Source organism: Monodelphis domestica, chromosome 2 (genome assembly GCF_027887165.1).
Source record: "Monodelphis domestica isolate mMonDom1 chromosome 2, mMonDom1.pri, whole genome shotgun sequence".
Lineage (NCBI taxonomy): Eukaryota > Metazoa > Chordata > Mammalia > Didelphimorphia > Didelphidae > Monodelphis > Monodelphis domestica.
Window position 1 is genome coordinate 93,619,926 of NC_077228.1, and position 13,796 is coordinate 93,633,721.

Consider the following 13,796-nt stretch of genomic DNA (forward strand, 5'->3'; position numbering starts at 1 on the left):
TATGCCTTAGTTTGTGAGTAAAATGGTAGTATATGCAGCAGAGGCAAGTATTGGGCTTTGGATGGCCGGGGAAAATCAAGGCATAAGGAATAGAATGAATAAAGCTACAGAAGTGAGAGTCCATATTGTATGTGAAAGGTAAAAGGGAAAGTAATTATTGAAAGGTCCATCAGAGCAAATCTTGGAGTGGCAGGCTATTTTACTTAGTAGGTAGTGGGAACCATTGAAGAGTTTTGAGCAATATTTAGTACATAGCTCATTGATTATATTAATCATTTTTGTTGATCTATGAGAAGACTAATATGATATTGGTGTTTATGATGAATTGGAGGAGAGACTAGAGGGAGACAGGGTCACCACTATAAGAGGTTATTACAGTAGTCTATGAAATAGGGAGTTGGGAGTAGGAAAGGAAAATAAAGAATAGTTTTCAGAGATATAATGAATTAGTTTGGGTTGGGGGAAGAGGATTGTGTTTCAGAAATTATTTCTTTTTTTTTCATTGAAGTATTTCAATTCTTGTTGTAGCAGCAACTCCTGGTAGCTTAGAGAATGTGCTGTTCTCACAGTACAACATATGATTCAGAGATACCCAGAAAAAAGCCTTAGTGAGCATGCCAAAATTTTCTGAACATGTTTACTGAGGCAGGAGAAACAAAATTTCTTCTCTTTCTGTTTAGTCCCCATCACTTTCCCCACTCCTTAAACTTCTTTGGTTTGTAATCTTCTTTATTTTTCTTTTCATTTTAAGGGAGTCATTGTTGAATCATCAAGTTCACTTTTTCCATTGAATTTCTGACACAAAAAGCTTTTTGCCTTGAGGACTTAAGCTCTAATGTTTAATCTAACAAATAATTTTATTATTTTATTCATGGCATTTCAGATACAAAGATTAAGTAAGGATTACCTTCAAGGTACTTCTAGTCTACAGAGAAGATAAGACATACAAAAATAACTGTGTATAAGTTACAATGTGATATATATGTAATAATTTTAAATGGAGTTAACTTGATAACTCAGAAAGGAAAGGGAAAAAAAGAAAATCACTGATTTCTGGATGTTGGGATGGGGATAAAGGAAAATTTCTTGGAAAACGTGGCACTGGAGGGCATTTCAAACTGATAGAGAGCTCATTGGGGGCAAAGGGAACAAGGTAGCTAAAGGCAAGAAAAGACAGGGACAGATTAGAGGACTTTGAATAGTGTATAGGATTGGCTGACTAGAAAATAAACTTAAATTTTCTTGCTGATTTCAAGTCTTTTCAGGGCCTTGCATGTAGTAACCATTTAATAAATACTTGAATTAATATTTGCTTTGTAACATACAGGCGAATTAGGCTTTTTATTGGTGAATTTAATCATATAGTAGTCTTATGGAATTGTGAAGACTTCCTTAAATGTAGCAACTTCAAGGAAATATTTGAAAAGAATATGTAAGAAATTTCAAAATAGAAGAGTGAATCAGTTATAAAAAGAACTTTGAAATTTTTTGGAAATTATTTTCCAGAAATGCACACACTGTTAATGAATACATAATATGTTGTTACCTAAATATGTAATATTAATAGCTTCTTTGATACAAAGTTAATATCCAGAATCAAGGTGAAATTTTGTTCCTTTTTAAAGGATTTCAAAATTACATTTAAATTTACTTTCATAAATTAATTTACTCTCATATCAATTAAATCAACAAGCATTTTATTATGTTCCTACTATGTCCCAGTAGGACACTCTACCCGTCATCCCTTATCATCGCCACCTTCTCATTTTCTTTTTTTTTGTCATGCATCTCCCTCATGACATTTTATTCCTGTACTTCAAAGTTCCTCATTCTTTATATGTTATACAATGAGCTCAGCCCCACCTTGTGCTTCTCTATTGTCCTCTATATGATATTTATTTTTATTCAGCGTTTTATCAAAAACTGTTGTATTCCATGCCTCGCCGCCATACAGCAGCACCAGTACAGTGTTAGCTTAAAAAAGTTGATTCTTTGTTTTGAGGGATAACTTGAGTTAATTGGCGTAGTTTTATACATTTTCAATGGTAGTCAAGCCTACTGCCCTCCAATTGTGGGCCCACCTGGTTGATCATCTGTACCAGTGTTGGTGAAGATGCAGCAAATGTGCTCTGTTGTGCCAGAGGAGGCTGCTCTGCTCCCCCTCTCTACTATGCCTGAGGACAATGTTCACATGCCCCACACTCTGTCCAGTCACTCAATGCAAGCACTTCCTCCTCTGTCTGGGATAATGCAGTAGGCTCATAGGTGGCTTGAAGATTCAGTTTGGTCACGTGATCTCTAAAAGGTTTGGTAACACTAATCTATACTGTCAATCCGCAAATATTAAATGCCTACGGTGTTAGGCACTGTTCTAGGTTCTGTGCATACAAATATTAAAAAACAAGCAATTCTAATTTTCAAGAAGCTTATATTTTGCCAGGAAGAAAGAAGAATGCCTGCCATATGTGAAGAATAGAGGCGGTCAATTTACCTAGATAGTAGATTCAGAAGGAGGAACAATAGTCAGATAGTTTGGACCAACTTGTGAAGAGCTTTACAAAAGCTAAAGAAGTTTCTATATTTTATTCTATAGGTAATAGAGAGACACTGAATTTGAGTTGGAGGACATAGACATATCTTTATTTAAGAAAAATTACTTTGACAGTAGGTACAGTAAACTGGTGAGAAAATTGAGGTCAGGATTCTTATTTAAAGACCTTTGCATCAGTCTTGGTAAGAAGTGATGAGGGCCTGACCTAAAAGAATGAATAGAGAAATAGTTAGACCCTTTAGGTTGTCCAACCAGAGATCTCAAATTGGTCAGTGGCATTCCTCATTTGTCTGGTTATTCCTGAGAGTGGTGGTCAGGCCAAGCTCTTAAATAGTTACCGATTTTTTTTCTAAGATCTGAAGTATTTTAGGACTTAATGGGACCAGCATATAGTGTCATCCATAAAGTTTCCTTAAAAATTCAGATAAATGCCATCTTCTCAGTTAGTAGTGTTTTATCCCCTTGAAATTATCTTCCACATACATTTTACATAATCTACTTATGTACTTGTTGTCTCCACTAATTGAGAGTAATCTCATTGTTGAAAGTGATTGCATTAATTTTATATAAATTTGTGCCTCTTATTTTTTAAAAAGAAAATTTAGAAAATATATTTCAATCTCAGCTCAACCCTTTGACTGCATGTGTACTATGGGAGGATGTAAGAGGGTTATGGCTCCTTGGTATTTCAGAAGACTCTTGCTTCTCCCAAATGATTCCTGGCATCTGGTGGACTAACCTGACCTACTCAGACTGAGAACGTGTCTCTTTAGCCTTGGAGACTCAGAGAATTACATCACCAGGATTATGAGTTGAGAATAGAGGAAGCAGCACAGTTCTCTTTGGACTTGCCTGGTAAGGCAGCTGGTTTTGGTCTCTTTGCTTGCCAACAGATACACGAGGAGAGGGGCAAACTCAGATAAGCTAAGCCACTGGCCATGTGATTATGTGCCTTTATTCCCTCCAACCCACTTTCACTATCTTAATAAATAAGACCCAACCCTTACCTTCCATCTTAGAATCAATACCATGTATTGGTTCCAAGCCAAAAGAGTGGTAAGGGCTAGGCAGTGGGGTTAACGTGACTTGTCAGGAGTTATACACAACTAGGAAGTGTCTGAGGCCACATTTGAATCCAGGACCTCCCTCTCTAAGCCTGCCTTTCTATCCATTGAGCTACTGAGCTGCCCCAAATGTTGAATAATTTTGATGGGGGAGTAACTTTTTAGCTCCACCACATCAAATACTTTCCCCCAAAAAACAGCACACAAAAATTGGGACAGTAAGGCATTGTTGGTTGAGTTGTGAACTGATCTGGAGGGCAATTTGGAAATATGCTCAAAGGGACATAAAAATGTGCATACCCTTTGATCCAGTAAATACCACTTCTAGGTCTGGATCACAAAGAGAGAAAAATAAAAAAAAGGGAAAAAGACCAATTTGTACAAAAATATTTATAGCAGCTCTTTTTTGTGGTGGCAAAAATTTTTAAATTGAAGGGATGTCCATAAATTGGAGAATGAATGAACAAAATGTTGTATAAGTTAGTGATGGAAATATAAGAAATGAGGAACAGGATGATTCCATAATCTACATGAACTGATGCAATGTGAAATAAGTAGAACCAGGAATACAAGCAGTATTGCACTGATGAACTGTGGGAACACTTAGTTATTCTCAGCATTACAGTGATCTGGGACAATTCTGAAGGACTTAAGACAAAGAATGCTATACACCTCCAGAAAAAGAACTATTGGAGTTGGAATGCAGATCACACCATACTATTTTTCAATTTATTCATTTTTTTTATTTTGGGATTTTCATTTTATGAGTGTTCATTTACAACAATAATCAATATAGAAATAGGTTCTGTATGATAATACATGTATAACCCAGGTCAAATTGTTTGCCATCTCTGGAAGGGGGGAAGGGAGGAAGAGAGACAATTTGGATCTTATAACTTCTGAAAACTTACATGGAAAATTGTTATTACGTGTAATTGGGAAAATAAAATATCTTTTAAAAAATCAGCACACAAGTACAGCAGGATCTTTCTGCATCTTTCTGTCAGTTGTGAAGTAATAAAAATGTGGTTCATTGTTGAATATCACTTGCTAAAGTCAACTTATTTCTCTTATTTCTAATCTTTATCAAGGATGCCTTCTAGGAATGTATTAATGACTCATAAACATTTTACATGGTTGGAGAAATAGGCATATAGCCCAGCATGATTTTATTTTAGTGACCTTTTTAAAGTAGAAATAAAATATTAATAAAATCTGATATCTGTTCTATGCCTTTGGTAATAATAATAATAATAATAATAATAATAATAATAATAATAATAACAACGCTAACATTTATATAGTGCTTACTATATTCCAGGCAGTGTGCTGAGTGCTTTAGAGTTCTCTTATTTAATCCCAAAGCTATGCTTTTGTTAAGGAAAATTTACAACATAATAATAATGACACTGATTATAATCATAATTGCCCATAGTCATATGTTATCCTTTGTCAGTTGTTACAAACTAGTTTGTATTCTAAATTGACTTTATTTTTGGTCACCATTTCTGAGATGGACATGCAAGTCAAGTGTTTGCTAAGGCATTTTTAGGGCTCCTTTGTTGTTCTTGATGTGGACCTTTATTTGCTTAAATAGTTTAGAAGTGAATTGTTTGAATTGCATGCTATATAATTTTCTCATTAGTCTAATTTTGTACTCCTTTTTATTCTTGTTCTGACAAATAGATAGTCCCATTTTACACAGCTAATTAAGGAATAACTTACAAATGAGTCTCTTATTATTTAATCAGTTTAATTTGGGTGGTGAGGGATATTATTTGGTACCAGTTCATTTCTTGAAGAAAAGTTCATGATCTTAGGATGTAAAACTTCTATATTGTTTATAAATAATAGTCTTCAGTTATTTTTTTTTCTAAATCATATTTTCCTATATGTTTTCCAACAACATGAGTTTTCCTATCTTTGTCTTATAAGTCACTTAGTTTGAGTGACTCCTCCAGAGAATATTTTTTACTTCTTCAGCCTTTTCAACCATTGTTGATTTCTAAACTGCAGTTATTTTCATGGTTGCCTTTTTGTGAAGATTTATTATGAATATTACAACAGACGATAATGAAATATTTCAGGAAATATCATTTCTTGTAGCACTGGTTGTGGGATTAGTGTAAAAACTACTGCCAGAAATGGACTGGGAATCAACTAAGGAGCAATAAAAAGATTTCTTTTGTTGCTTTTAGGGTCCTTTGAAGAAATTTTCTAGCACTTCACTCATCTCTGTTGTCTGACTTTGTCCAGTTTCATTCAGCATCACCCAAGTAATAATTGAAGAGACAAACAATTAGTCCAGTTTGGGGTTTGGTAAGAAGGCAAGGGAAAGGAGAATAAGGAATAGTATAATATTTTTAACTGGTTAAAGTGAAAGTGGAATAGATTTTATAGTCTGGGAAAGTACAGAGAGTCAGCGAGACTGGAGGTAAAGGTTGGAACAAATAGTAAACTTAGAGTGGGCAACTAAATGGCTCAGTGGAAAGGGTACCAGACCTGGAGTCAGGAAGACAGAGTTCAAATCTAGCCTCAAACACTCGGTAGCTGTGTGAACCTGGGTAAGTTACTTAACTTTTATTTGCCTTAATTCACTGGAGAAGGAAATGGTAAACAACCCCAGTATCCTTGCTAAGAAAACCCTATGGATAGTAGTGGCATGGTCCATAGGGTCACAAAATCAGATACAACTGAACAACAGCAAACTTGGAGAGGTAGTTATGTTTAGGGGGCTATGTTTAGATTTGAGATTTTAGAATCATGATCATAGATAGAACTGTAACAGTTCTGGATGGTGGGGATAACAAGTTGCCTTTCTACCTGAACAGCTGAGATGGTGAAGGAGTAGGTTAGGGAAGTTAAAGAGATTGCCTATAGTAAATTAAGTGACTTTAATTCCTTTTAAAAAGCAACATCTATATGATTAACATAGGCTACTGGTTTTATTCCCCACAAATCATGTTTCTCTTGTGGCATTTAAAAGAGTTGGATGTCATAAACTGTGATATTTAAAATGATTGACGTTATAAACTGTAGTGAGTAAAATAGTGGAAGATATAAATTGTAGTAGATATAAGAGTGGGTGAGTAAATTGTGACCGCAGAAAATATGTTTTCACTACAGTGTCTTGTTTTTAAATCAATATAAGGTGGTTGCCAGGGAAATATTCCCAATTATGAATAAACCCATGTCAACTGGGCTTTATAGAGAATTTAATTAATAATACAATGAGGAATGAGAGAGAGAGAGAGAGAGAGAGAAGATTAATCCTTTTAGTAATCCACACCTGAGTAGGTTAGAATCTCTGTGTAAGTTTTTTCCTCTTTGCTCCTTGTAAGTTCACAAGTTGCCTGACCTTTATAGGTACTTAGCACCCCCCTGTATTAATTCTAAAAATAGGATTGGCTTAGGTATGTGTTTAAGTATTTTTCATTGTTCAACATGGAGTTTTCTCCCCTAAAGCAGGCTTAAGTACGGGTGGAGTAGAGGTCTTCACATTTTAGATCTAAGTAGCTTCACTGTTTAAAATGGAGAATAGTCCCAATGGGGAATTTTTAAACATTCACAAGTCTGAGCAATTTCAAGGTTCACACTCTCTATGACATAATAGGAGGCAAATGCTATATTTTGAATGATCTTTTATTTGTAAAAATGGTAAAATATTTTAAAGAACAAAACTAAAAGTTTAACAGAAACTAATTCAATTAAAATTCACAACATAGGGAAGAATATTGATGTTAAATACAAGGCTATAAAACTACATCATTCTATCATTGCTTCTCATGACATGTAGAAAATGAATTCAACAGAAAATGACTAAAGAACTAGAAGAAATAAATTTTAAGGATTGGAGGAGGAATAAGAAATTTTTTAAAAAAAATTAATTTTCCTACATAAGGAATAAATTTCTCTTGGCTAAGTGTAAATGTTCAAGTTTGTAACATTTAAATAAAATACTTCTATTTCTAGTATTTATTATAGCCATGATGATTTTAAAGTTTAAGTCTCTCTGGTTTTGTTATAATGTACTTTTAAATTAGTGTATTTGTGTTATGTAAAATGATTGATTTTATATTCCTCTATTAAAGGTGCAAGATTGTGTCCTATGATGCTTATAGGTAGTAAAGATTTTTTTTTATTCGTTTCTAAATTTCACCCCCTTTCCAAATACCTTTCTAATGAGGAATCTAAATAGTCTTGGAAGATTCAAAATATTGAATATTATTTTGAACAACTCTTTGTGATTATAATTTTGCTAAAGTTGCTTGCTAAAGTTGAGTATTCTTCAGACACATTAGTAAAGTAGTAACAGGAAATCTAATTTTGCTGTGCTGGAATATAAGTGTGTGGACTGTTGTGAGGGATAATTCAATATTGAACATCCAAATTTTTAACAATAAAATAAAATAAAAACCTTAAAACAGTAGTACCGGGGAATTAGAACTTGTTGCTTTTATTCTTACATTATTTATTATTTTGTTACTCCGAAGTGATCAATAGTTTGATATTAAATTGTGTTTTAACTAAATATAACCTTCATAGTAAAATACAACTATACTTAACATACTCATTTTTAAATTTTATTGTTCACTTCCGGGCTAAAATGGCCTCAGAGTAGAAGCAAGGGGCTTCCCTCCTCACCACCTACCGATATAAAGCACATCAAAAGGACAAAAACCAAAATGATACGAGTGAAGGGGCTCATCCATAGGGGCGCTAATACCTTTCTTTTCCTGGAAGGTAATTTTTTTTTTAATATATTTTATTTGATCATTTCCAAGCATTATTCGTTAAAGACATAGATCATTTTCTTTTCCTCCTCCTCACCCCCCATAGCCGACGCGTAAGTCCACTGGGCATTAGATGTTTTCTTGATTTGAACCCATTGCTTTGTTGATAGTATTTGCATTAGAGTGTTCATTTAGAGTCTATCCTCTGTCATGTCCCCTCAACCTCTGTATTCAGGCAGTTGCTTTTTCTCGGTGTTTCCACTCCCATAGTTTATCCTTTGCTTATGAATGGTGTTTTTTTCTCCTGGATCCCTGCAAGTTGTTCAGGGACATTACACCGCCACTAATGGAGAAGTCCATTACGTTCGATTATACCACAGTGTATTAGTCTCTGTGTACAATGTTCTCCTGGTTCTGCTCCTCTCGCTCTGCATCACTTCCTGGAGGTTGTTCCAGTCTCCATGGAACTTCTCCACTTTATTATTCCTTTTAGCACAATAGTATTCCATCACCAACATATACCATAGTTTGTTCAGCCATTCCCCAATTGAGGGGCATCCCCTCATTTCTGGAAGGTAATTTTTTTCCCATTCTGAATATTAAAAAACCCTTAATATTGAATCATACTTTTTAAAAATTAAATTTTACTACTATTAGGTCCATTATTAATTTTATCTGTGATCTTAGAGCAAGTTATTTGTAATTTTCTTCAACGTAAAAATAGTTTAGATAAATCAATTATTCAAAATCTTAAAATTCCATGATGCTATGAGGTACTTAATTAATGTTAGTTTAGTGATTATTATGATAATTATAACTCACATTATATAATATAACTCTCCTTCATGCACAAGTGTCTTTGTGCACACTCATCTATCCTCCATAGATGAAAATGCACAAAGACAATTGTCATTCTCGGTTACCGAGAGACTACTACTGTAACTCACATGTAAATGGCACTTGAAAGTTTACAAAATTATTTCCTCATAATTTGTCTGTGATATAGGGTAGTATAATTATTATTTAATAGGAAAAATACTAAAGACTTTTTAAGGATATTTTAAAAAATTATATTTGTCCTAAAATAAAACTTGTTAACTTTTTTGGTTTTATGGGCCCCTTTGACAGTCTGATATAGCCTATGGACTCTTTATCAGAAAAATGTTTTTAAATACATAAAACAAAATACAATTAAAAAGGAAACCAATTATATTCAATTAGTTATAACATTTCAAAATTCATAGATCCCATTCTAAGAATTTTTGGTTTATAATATTAATATAATTTAAGATAAGGAAAAAGAAACCTTTTGTCTAAAGTGATTATTGGAATTTCTTTTAAAATCCAAATTCATATTTTTTCAGTAGCTTGATTCAGAAAAGGGTAAGGAAAAAGTTAATCTCCCCACCTCAAGTTTTTTGGGGAAAAGTTTTTTCTTAAATATCTCTTATCTGATTTTCTCTAATATGCTCTGATATTAATATTAAGTTAGCTATCACTTCTGTTACGTTAGGCATGATGTGACTATGGGCAAAACATTTAACCTCCTTGAGTTTTTTATGTGTAAAATCCAAACAATAATATATTATTTACCTTGCAGGGTTATAAGCTCAAATTATACATCTATATGTATGTATGAAAACAATTTGCATACTCTAATGTGTTATAGGTTTAATCTATTAAAGTTTTTTTTTTTCTGTTTAAATCTTTGTCTACCTCTCTGAGTTTTAGGGTTCCTTTAGTTTTCTATAGCTGTCAGCATTATCCAATTTTGGAACCTATTTAATTGGACAGAAATGTGTTTTTTCTCTTTTATTTCTGTCATTCTCTTAGATTTCTACTACTAAAAGATCCAAGAAGTTGTAGGAGATACACATTTAGACATTTTGACTAATTTACTCCTATCTAACAAACATGCATTGAATAGAATGATATAATCATTTGTCAATAATTAAAGATATTTTATTTTTGAGGTATAATAACAAAACACAATTGAGTTGGTTGCCAATATGGAGATATTAAGTGTAGTCTTGAACATTGCCTTTTGATGACAGAAAGACTTAATAACACACCCCCTTTTCCTTTCCTTTCATTAATCACTACTATTCCAAACAAACAAAAAATAGCCTTAAAATGTTGTTTTATCTTTGCTGTACTGATTTCCTTTTTCTATTTATTGTTCTATCTTCCACCAGAATAGGTTTAATACTGGTGCAGTTTGTCAGACTAATTGGTTCCTGTTTGATATAAGAGCATATGATGAAAAATTGAAATGACAAGATCTAAGCATTTAGAACTAAAAATGAAAAATTCAACTCCCTAGTTTTTAGATGAAGTAATTGAGAATGTCTTTGGACAGACAGCAGAGTAGCCAAAGGATTCAAACTTGACATCACCCAATTTAAAGTAAATATTGTATTGTACCATACTCCCCTCCCTGGCCCACTGAGTTATTTAAAGTGGAATTTTTCTTTATAGCTTACAACTTTATGTTGATTTTACAACTTTCATGAGGAAATTTCTCCAAAAGACGTTTATAATTATCCCGAAGTGTAATACAATGAGAGTTTAGATCATCTTATCACCCTAATTTTACAGATTAGAAAATTAAGGCCCAAAGAAACTAAGTTAACTTATTCCAAGTCACTGAGGTTTAATGAGTTCTAACTCCAAATCCAAGGTATTTTGCTTCAAGTAGAAGGGAAGATGCTGCTGGGAAGATATTAACAATCTGCATTCTCATAGATTTCTAGAAGTAATTCTACCCCTTTATCAAGAATGAATTATATTCTCTTACTACTCATTTTTGTTGTCACTCAAAACAGAATCGATATCAAGTGCCAATATGTTGTATCAAATGATGGCAATTTATCATGTAAATCTCTTACAAATAAATATTATTTTGGAATTATTCCTTATAATTCTAATACTGTAGAATAATTTTATTATTAGAATTTTATATACATTAGAACTAGAATGTTGATTTGATGTCTGGAAATGTTTATAGTCTTCTTGACATGTAAATGTACAATAAAAATCTGAATTCTACCAATTTTTAATTCATTATAAACCAGGCATAGTTAGGCAAAAATACGTTCTCAGTTTCTTCAGCAAAATAATTTTGCAAATAACACTGCCGGGGCATATTTATACTTTCTGGTTTAAGAGAGCAAACTTTTGAAGGACCTCAAGCATTTTAGAACCATCTGTTTACATTAAAAAAAATTGTACTGGATCTTTATAACTAACTGATTCATTTATATTCTTCTGAATAATAATCTGGTACTGGCAGTATTCTGAAATGATTAAATTTGTTGAAAAATGTTTTTATGTATATTAAAAAGTAGAAGAAGAGGTCTTGTGAATTGTTATAGAAGTGACTTGGTCAAGAAGTCAGATCTATGTTTGAAAACGACTTAGCAATGTTATAAGAGTGCCATAGCTTATAACTCACATAAGTCTCAATGTCTAATGTTTTCTAGTTTTCCTTTTTTTTTGTTTCTATTTTAATCTTTCTGGAGAAATTATCTTAACTAAATATAGATTGTGTTGGACTTCTTGATTCGTTTCATTAATCATGGTTTCTACCCATGATAATGAATTCTATTGAAGATGAAATATGATCTACCATCTTGGATCATGTAGAAAATTTAATATTTTAGTAAATGTGTTCTTAAACATTAAAGAAGCATTTAATTACATTTGTTTTTTAAGTTTATATTATTTGTTTTCTATATACACATACACATATACGTTACTGGAGACATAGGGCATCCATAAGTAAGCTATAATTTTTTATTTTTGATATGTACACAAGAAACATTGTGGTATAAAAGGATATCAAGGAAATATATGATGAGAAATAAGGAGATGCCTATTATTTAGCCAAACTGAGAGGCTTGAATGATGTACTGATACACAAAAAAGTTTAAAAGATTTAAAAGAAAATGACTTAATTGTACATTGAAATGTAATGATAAGATGTAGTTAAGAACGAACATAATCCATATCTCATTTCAAGAACTTTACTAGCTTTTTGGTCATGATAAGATACACTTCTCAAAGCCTCAGTTTCCTCTAATGTAAAATGAAAATAATACTTCCTTATTTGAGAATCAAATTTGATAATTGATAGATCATAGCCAGATTGAGAGTTGAAAGGGCCTTTAGCTGCCCTTTCAGCCAATCCCTTCATTTTGTAAATTAGGAAGCTGAGCTCCAGAAAGCATTACATGCATGGAGAGAACCTGTGAAGATTTTCCTGAGTCAAGAAATGGAGTGACTTGTTTTAAAAATAGCAAAGATTCCAGTATTATTGGATAAAGCTGAAGTTCTTGAGGATCTGGAGATTCTAGTACAGTTGCCATGAATGAATAACTTGCCTTTCTGAAGAAAAAGTCTCTCCAACAATGACCCAGGTCTGATTTTTTGAATACTAGAATGGTACAGGATCACTTTCCCTGAAGCTGTTGCTTGAAGTGCATTCCGACACCTTTGATAATCATCATGTGTTCTATAAGTATACTTCTTGACCATAATGTGCCTTATTGGTTGTTCTTGCTTTTTGAGATAATGTAAACCTTTTTAGAGGTCCTGAGTAACCCAGTCACCAAGGCCAGACAATCACCTGTGACCTGGTTCAAGATAAGGGAATGCTAGCACTAGGGCCCTTTGTACAAGGGATAAATAGAAATAGGAGAATAGATACTCCACAACAACAGAATATATGAGAATTCTTTGCCGTTCTCTAGATCTCTGTTCATTTCTAACCTAAATGTTTGCTGCAACAAGAGCAAGAATAAAAGAGATGTTTTAATTAGGTATGAAGAAGGGTATTATTGCTTTTTGGCCTTTTTGCTGAGATCACGTGTAGAAAGGGTATTTTTATCCTTAAGGATTTCTACCCATTAAACATTTTTTAAAATGTTGGAATGTTTTTTAATTGTTTTTAATTGACTTTTATTTCTCCTTGTTTTAAAGGAGGGTGCATCAGCTCGTAAGACTCAAACTCCAGCTGCACAGCCAGTGCCAAGACCAGGTAAAACTATTTTAAAAGTACTATATTTTAAAAACAAATAGCATTTAAAATTATATTGAATGACTTGAAAAAGTTAAAAATTATATCTTGTTCTTATGGTCACTTAAGGACACATAAAGAGAGATCTTAGGTTTGTATTCTTTCCTAATGTGTTTTTCATAAAAGCAACGGCACCTTTTAAAAAATGATGCATAATGGACTATTTATATTTGTCTTGGTATATAAATCTCCCAAATGAACACTTGCCTTGTAATTTACTTAAAGGCAATTTCTTTTATTTTCTTAATGCATTGGTTAATAGTATTAAGTTTAAACATAACTTAAAGCTTTCTTTACTTTATCCTTCAAAAAAAAAGTGCCAGTGACCATTTGCAGTGTTACCAGATATGGTTAAAAGGTTTGGGGAATGA

General features: G+C 32.8%; 1 protein-coding gene across 1 annotated transcript in view; it reads left to right on the forward strand.

The window, feature by feature from the left end:
- The window catches only part of CDC73 (cell division cycle 73), a 174,205-nt gene that overhangs the window by 123,658 nt on the left and 36,751 nt on the right, over positions 1–13,796 (forward strand). Inside the window, exon 11 of the mRNA XM_001367480.4 lies at positions 13,329–13,386. Coding sequence (XP_001367517.1) covers positions 13,329–13,386 — 58 coding nt within the window. The remainder of the gene's footprint in view (positions 1–13,328; positions 13,387–13,796) is intronic.